This window comes from Eulemur rufifrons, chromosome 29, assembly GCF_041146395.1.
Source record: "Eulemur rufifrons isolate Redbay chromosome 29, OSU_ERuf_1, whole genome shotgun sequence".
Lineage (NCBI taxonomy): Eukaryota > Metazoa > Chordata > Mammalia > Primates > Lemuridae > Eulemur > Eulemur rufifrons.
In genome coordinates, this window is record NC_091011.1 from 89,504,730 (window position 1) to 89,513,204 (window position 8,475).

At 37.5% G+C, this 8,475-nt stretch overlaps 1 protein-coding gene across 1 annotated transcript; it reads left to right on the forward strand.

Moving 5' to 3' along the window:
• Positions 1 to 2,527: 2,527 nt before the first annotated feature.
• Positions 2,528 to 3,426, forward strand: TAS2R5 (taste 2 receptor member 5). Its single transcript, XM_069462346.1, is given in 2 exon segments — positions 2,528 to 3,104; positions 3,107 to 3,426. Coding segments are annotated over 2 exon segments (897 nt in total).
• The last annotated feature ends 5,049 nt before the right edge of the window (positions 3,427 to 8,475 follow it).

Genomic DNA, 8,475 nt, shown 5'->3' on the forward strand with positions numbered 1-8,475 from the left:
CGTTGCCCATGTACCGCCTGTCCCCCCAGGTCAAAGCTCCAGGAGTGTCCGTTCCCCAGACAGTGCGCGTTGCACTCATCATGTAGGTATATACCTATCCCCTCCTCATTACCCCCCCCCTCCCCGAGTCAGCACCTTCAAGCGTGACCATTCCCCAAACGGTGCGCAATGCACTCATCATGTAGGCATACACCCATCCCCTCCCCCCACCCCCCACCTCAGTCTGATATCCAATTGGTATTGTTCCCAGATGTGAATTTAGGTGATGATCAGGGAAACCAATTTTCTGGTGAGTACATGTGATGCTTGTTTTTCCATTCTTGGGATACTTTACTTAATATAATGGGTTCCAACTCTCTCCAGGAGAACCATAGAGATGTCGTATCACTGTTATTTCTTATAGCTGAGTAATATTCCATGGTATACATATACCACAGTTTACTAATCCATTCATGTATTGATGGGCATTAGGGTTGTTTCCACATCTTTGCTATTGTGAATTGTGCTGCTATAAACATTCGGGTACATGTGTCTTTGTTATAGAATGACCTTTTTTCCTTTGGGTATATGCCCAATAATGGGATTGCTGGATCAAATGGTAGGTCTACTTGAATCTGTTTAAGATATCTCCATAATGCTTTCCACAGGGGTTGCACTAGTTTGCAGTCCCACCAGCAGTGTATGAGTGTTCTTGTCTCTCCACATCCACACCAACATGTGTTGTTTTAGGATTTTTTGATAAAGGCCATTCTCACTGGAGTTAAGTGATATATCATTGTGGTTTTGATTTGCATTTCCCTAATGATTAGGGATGTTGAGCATTTTTTCATGTTTGTTAGCCATTCTTATACCTTCTTTTGAGAAATTTCTATTCATGTCATTTGCCCACTTTTTGATAGGGTTGTTTGATTTTTTCTTGCTGATTTTCCTGAGTTCTAAATAGATTCTTGTTATCAGTCTCTTATCTGATGTGTAGTATGCAAAAATTTTTTCCCATTCTGTAGGTGGTCTGTTTATTCTCATTACTGTTTCTTTGGCTGTGCAGAAGCTTTTTAATTTAATCAGGTCCCATTCATTTATTTTTGTTGTTGCTGTGATTGCCTTAGGGGTCTTCTTCATAAATTCTTTGCCTAGGCCAATGTCTATAAGAGTCTTTCCTACATTTTCTTTTAGAATTCTAATCATTTCACACCTAAGGTTTAAGTCTGTTATCCACTGTGATTTGATTTTTGTGAGAGGTGAAAGCTGTGGGTCCTGTTTCGGTCTTCTGCATGTGGCTAACCAATTTTCCCAGCACCATTTATTGAACAGGGATTCTTGTTCCCAGAGTATGTTCTTGCCTGCTTTGTCAAAGATTAGGTGTCTATATAAGGATGGTTTTATATTTGGATTTTCTGTTGTGTTCCACTGGTCTGTGTCCCTGCACTTGTGCCAGTACCAGGCTGTTTTAAGAACCACAGCCTTGTAGTATAGTTTGAAGTCTGGAAAATTAATACCTCCCATTTTGGTTTTATTGCTTAAAATTGCTTTTGCTATATGGGGTCTTCTCTGATTCCATACAAAGTGTATAATTATTTTCTCTATGTCTGTGAAAAATGATGTTGGTAGTTTAATAGGGATTGCATTGAATCTGTAGATCACTTTGAGTAGTATAGACATTTTACCAATGTTGATTCTTCCGATCCACGAGCATGGTATAGTTTTCCATCTATTTGCAAGTTCTGCTATTTCTTTTCTCAGTGTTTCATAGTTCTCCTAATAGAGGTCCTTTACCTCTTTAGTTAGGTATATTCCTAGATATTTTATTTTCTTTGTTACTATTTTGAAGGGTATTGAGTCTTTAATTTGGTTCTCCGATTGACTGTTATTGGCATATATAAATGCCTCTGATTTGTGTATATTGATTTTGTAGCCTGAGACTTTGCTATATTCGTTAATCAATTTCATGAGTCTCATGGTTGAATCCTGGGGGTTTTCCAGATATAACATCATATCATCAGCAAAAAGTGAGAGTTTGATCTCTTCTTTCCCTATTTGGACTCCCTCGATTCTGCTCTCTTGCCTGATAGCTCTCTCAAGGACTTCTAATACTATGTTGAAAAGTAATGGGGACAGTGGGCAGCCCTGTCTGGTTCCAGTTCTAAGTGGGAATGCTTTCAATTTTTCCCCATTCAGAATGATGTTGGCTGTGGAACCTGAGCATGTTTTGATTTAGTCTTTCTTGTTGAGAGGTCTCATTATATTTTGTATTGGTGTCTAGACTTTATCCCATGACTTTTGAAATGGAGAGTCTGTGTCTATGGTACTGTTTCCAATCTCTGAGTCTAGACTCAGGGTTCACCCATGTAGATGCAAATACAGAGGGGATCATAACTTCTAACCTCTTTGTTCTTTCTCACAACTGTTCATTCTTACTTGAAGACAGATTACAGAAGGACAAGGCCAAAACCAGATATTGTAGTGTGAAAATTTACCCTAGTGTGGTAAATTTTCAGCCAGGAGCAGTGACAGACTCCCCTCTCCAGCCATGCTGACTGCTGGCCTAGGAATGCTGATGCTGGTAGCAGTGGCTGAATTTCTTATTGGCCTGCTTGGAAATGGAGTCCTTGTGGTGTGGAGTTTTGGAGAATGGGTCTGAAAATCCAAGGTGACCTCATACAACCTCATTGTCCTGGGCCTGGCTGGCTGCAGGTTTCTCCTGCAGTGGCTCATCATGTTGTGCTTAAGCCTGTTTTCACTTTTCCAGAGCAGCCATTGGCTTCACTATCTCAATGTCTCCTGGGTCCTGGTAAGTCAGGCCAGCCTGTGGTTTACCACCTTCCTCAGTGTCCTCTATTGCAAGAAGATCACAACCTTTGAACACTCTGTCTACTTGTGGCTGAAGCAGAAGGCCTATAGCCTGAGTCTCTGGTGTTTTCTGGGGTACTTGATAATTGATTTGTTACTTATTGTCCAAATTGGCTTAAAGCCCTACAATTTTTCCCAAGGAAACAGCAGCAATCTGTACCCCTTTTCAAGCTGGCACTGTTTTTATATATTTCAGTTTGGTGCAGGAAATTGGTTGCCTTTCATGGTGCTTCTTGTTTCCTCTGGGATGCTGATTGTCTCTTGTATAGACACCACAGGAAGATGAAGGTCCACACAGCTGGTAGGAGTGACGCTCGGTCCAAGGCTCACATCACTGCCTTGAAGTCCTTAGGCTGCTTCATTATACTTCACCTGGTTTATACCATGGCTATCCCCTTCTCCATCACCTCTAGGTTTCCTCCTTCTAATCTCTCTGGTGTCTTCATCTCTGAGATATTTATGGCTGCCTATCCATCTCTTCATTCTCTCATATTGATCATGAAGATTCCTAGGGTGAAGCAGACTTGTCGGAGAATCCTGTGGAAGACAGTGTGTAGTTGGAGATTCTGGGGCCCATGATCTGGGGAGAAAGGTGTGGTCAAGGAACTCTTTTGATAGCTCTCTATAAGGGAGCTGACTTTCACATCTTTTAAGATTGTTTTTCCTCTGATGTTGATTCAATGAATGGGCAATAGGAAATAGAGAATGAAACCACTACCATTTCTCTTTTGGCAATGCAGAGTATTTGTATTACAGAAATCAAGGGTAGGGGTTTATGTTTGGTAAAAGAGGTATTATATTCTGTCTTGTGTATTACAAACAATTCATTAATTTTTTACATTACATATATAAATTATTTTTCCTGTTATAAGAAATAGAGATTAGAATCAATTCATATAGTGCTCAATAATTTTTATGAAATGTCACCTGTCCATTAATGTTAGCCCACTTTAGATATGCTTTTTTAAAAAAAAAACAATTATTAAGTAATTGTCCTGTTTCTCTGCTGTAGTAAGTCTAATTATCTAACTGAAAAACAAAACATCTTTATATTTCTGGAAGTTTCTTTGAGCCTTAGACTTGCCTTTCAGAATAAAAGTCATTGGGGCTGCCATGATCTGTCTTAAGCTCCAACGGTCAGGCCCTAGAGTGGCATAAAATGGGAGTGAGGAGCACTTGCTTCTGCTCTCAAGAGAACACTGCTCTTGAAGAGGCCACGTCTTTTCCTCCTTGGTCGTTTAGCCATTTGGCTGTCTACTCTGGCCTCTCCACAGCCTACAGTCAGAGTCTTAGTGTGCCAGATATTTTGTTTTCTCTTATGTCCCTGGTGACTAGAGCACTGCTTAGCCCATAATAAACACTTAATAAATATTTTCTAAATGATAGATTAGCTGTGCTAACTAGTCTTACAACTAACTCTTCCTTTGTATTATAGATAAAGAAACCAAGGCCCAGAGAGGGGCAGTGGCCTCCGCAGGGCTTCCTTGAGAGCCTGTGTCAGTGCTGGGGCCAGAGCTCAGTTCCCTGACTTCTGGTCCAGTGCCCTTTCCTTTACATCACGCTGCCTTCCTAAAGAGCGAGCTTTGCTCTGCCCTCCTTTAAGTCCCATCCCTCTTTCTACACACATTCTCAGCCTTCTTTTTAGTCTTGTTTGAACATGTTTCTTTTGGTTCAATTTTGGGGGATCTGAAATAAAAAGGATAATACTTGATGCACTTAAACATTTTTTTCACTTCTTATTGACCAAGAAAATCTACTTTCATTAATCTATTCTCCCAAACATGTATCTTTTTCTTGCCCAAAGCTGTGAATTGAGGTGCATACTAGGTACATGTTAGTCATCATTCAGGGGGAGACTGACTCCATGGGTGTCACTGTGAGTTGTGTGAGGTCAAGTAGCATCTTTTGTGTTCTGGGCATAATAATATCCATTCTTTTAAAATAGAAAGTTGCTTATTCTTGGTTATATTTTTAGTGGTAGGATGGATTTTCATTATGCTATTTCTTTTCTTTTTTCTTTCTTTTTTTTTTTTACAGATGTCCTTTGTTACCAATTGTAATAGTAACAGTACTTAACATTTGTTTTGGGCTTTACATTTTATCAGGCTATCTTATATATAGTTCATTATCTCATTTGATTTTAATATCAGTTCTATGCTGTTAGTAATTTTATCCCTATTTTTCAAGTGACAAAACTCAGGCTGAAATGATGATTTGCTCAAGATCATCAACTGGTAAATGATGTACATGGAATAGTCCCAGAATTTTTGACCCCAAATCTTGTGCTCTTTTCACTAAACTTTAAGTATCTCATTGCTAATACTTAAAAGACTTCATAATAATAGGATTAGCCATTCATATTAATAGGATTAGCCTGTGGAATGCTCAAGTTTATGAGTACTTTTAAACAAATGAAATAAGCAACTGATCTTTCAAATTTGGTATCGGTGGGATGCCTGGGTGCTAAGATCCAAAATCACAACAGATTGTAGTTTCCATGAACTGCTTTTTTTAGGAACAAAACAATAGCCAAATATGGAATCAACCTAAGTGTCCATCAACGCATGAACAGATAAAGAAAATGTAGTACATATATTCAATGGAATATTATTTAGCTTTTAAAAAGAAGGAAATCCTTACCTTTAGGAGGTAGCTTGGAAAATAAAAAGAAGGAAATCCTGTCATTTGCAAAAACATGGGTGAATATGGAGGACATTATGCTAAGTGAAACAAGCCAGGTACAGAAAGAAAAATACCACATGACCTCACTGAGAAGTGGAATTTTAAAAAGTCAAACTCATAGAAGCAGAGAGTAGGATGGTGGTTGCCAGGAGCTAGGAAGTGGGGGAAATGGGGAGATGTTTACCAAAGGGTACAAAGTTTCAGTTAAGCAGGATGAATAAATTCTGGGGCTCTAATGTATAGCATATTGACTATAGTTAATAATACTGTATTATATACTTGAAATTTGTTAAGAGAGTAGATCTTAAATGTTCTCACTATGAAAAAAGTGATAACTGTGAGGTGATAGATATGTGAATTTGATTGTGGTAATAATTTTACAATGTATTCATATATCAAAACATCATGTTGCACACTGTAAATATATATAATTTTATATGCCAGTTATACTTTCGTAAAGCTGGGAAAAAATCTTTCATTTTCCAAGTCACCTTTTGAAATTTGATTTCCTTCTTTTTCTGTGCCTCATTCTGCTGCTGATGAGTATGAGGCTGCTTTGTGTTTTAGCCAGGAAAACAAATCTGGAGGCAAATCTGTGCTCTTGAATTGATTCCTAGGTAATTAAATCTTTTGTAGTTTGCATTCTCAGAATTGCAGCTGGGTTCATATGCATGAGTGTATGTGTGTGTATGTGTATTTGTGTGTGTGTGTGTTTAGATATTAATAGCTTTCATTCAATTATGTGGTATGTTCTGTGGAAGTGCAGACTAGAGGAGATTTGAAATGTTAAAAATGTGATATATGAGCATGGCTAAAAATGGTTCAAACAGTACAGAAAGATAGATAATGAATTTTCCATTCCACTCCCCATTATTGGTCCCACTGCCCAGATAGAATTCTATTTTATCATTTGTTTTAGTTTTTCTAGTGGTTATATTTACAACTCTAAATAGTAAGATTTTACCTCTCTCACTTGCTTTATCAAACTTTGAACTGAAGCTTTTTTCAATCCCATTCAAGGTTTGTAGATTATGTTGTTTAACCCCAAATCCATTTCCCTCTCTTAAATTTGATTAGTTTTATTTTATTTGTCATTCTTCTGGTCATTAATTTTAAAATTATGAATAATATGTTTTCAACTCTACTTTTTTTGAACCATTATTTATAAGAGTATCTACAGAGTTTGAATTATGTAGAAGGAAAAAATAAGTGTTTCAGCTTTGTTACATTTCTCCCATATCCCAAATTCTGTCATCTGTTGTATCAGTCATGAACAGTATCATCCAAATTCATATGATTTAAGGAGAAAATAAATTTATCAGAAGGAAATTTGTTGTCTCAAAACTAGTGGGAAGGACAGAGAATAAACGTCAGAATTGGAACCAAGAGGGACTAAACAACTGAGAACACAATGGAGTTGTACTATAGGGACTTGATGCTGGTACCACCACTCACATTTCAGCTGTCAGCATTGTGTTCTTAACACTGATACTGCCTCTGTGAACGTGTCTCTTTGACTCATAGCTCCAAGATCCAAAATCCTGGGTAGGAGCCTCTGGTTGGCTGATTCTAGGTCACACACCTGCCCCAGCTGACAGGCCCTAGGGTGAGGAAAAGTCTGATTGTCTGATTCCTCTTTGGCTTCTAAAATATTCATTTCTTAAATTAGGTGAAATAAAATAACTGTTGGAGTAAGTGGCAGAATGGATGCAGCTACTGATGAGGAATTAATGACTGGAGGGTCAGTTCAAGGGACTCTCTCAGAAGGTATGAGAAAGTAATAAAGAGATGGGAAATGTAAAAACCAAGCAAAGCAATGTGGCATATAGAAATAAAAGGGTAAGTATATGTATGATTGGAGTCCCAGAAGGAGATGGAAAAAAAGGAACAGAAGGAATGAAATATTTAGAGAATTAATGATCAAGAATTGCACTGAGTTAAAGATTAAAAAACTGAGACTGAAAGGACTCAAAGGGTGCCAAAGAAGACAGATAAGATGGGGAGAACTCATTGCATTTAAATACACTGTAGAGAAACTCAAGAATGTCAAAGACAAAAGGAAATTTTACAAAACTCCAAGAGAGAAAGGACAAATCAAGAATCAGATTGACATTTCTCAGCAGAAAACAGAACAAGATTTTGTATTGCATTTTATTCTCATAAATATTTTATTCTTATTTTCAAGAAACACCAAAAATAAAAGTTTAAAAATATTTTTCTGGCCAGCAATGTAGTTCATATTCATTATAGTTGGGGAGTTAACTATAAAAATATCAGTGAAGGCTCAGTGGGTTGATTATCATAAGATTAGTGAGCAAATTCTGAAATATTTGAACAATCAAAGAAAATCTTGAAACTCTAAAGGATTTTGAAAGAATGTGATGTCACACAACTGAATTAAAGGAGTCAATGTCGCATATAATTAGAGATGATTCTGGAGAAAAAAAAAAAGTGCTACAAAATTTGTTAGAATGCCGAAAAGGAAATAGGAGAAATTAAGCATATTGACTGAAGACAAAAGAAACCAACAGGCGCAATTTTCCCCCCATTAAAGAGAAAGCCTTAGCAATATATAAACATCTTAAGAAAAAAGCTGAAAACTTTGCTGCAGTGCCTTTCTTTTAGTGGGAACTGTTGGAGTAGCTTCAAGAACTTCTATATTCTACACAATGTTGAGTTATTGCTGAAACTGAATGAAGTTAAGTAGCCATGAAAACATTCCAGTGTTTTAAAAAGTGTTTTGATAGATAAGACTATACTCTGGTTTAGATTTTTCCTTTTTTTTTATTTTTTATTTCAGCCTATTACGAGGGTACAAATGTTTAGGTTACATATATTGCCCTTGCCCTACCTGAGTCAGAGCTTCAAGCATGTCCATCCCCCAGATGGTGCGTGCGGCACCCATTAGATGTGAATAACGTGAGTGGAGATCAGCTGACACCCTCC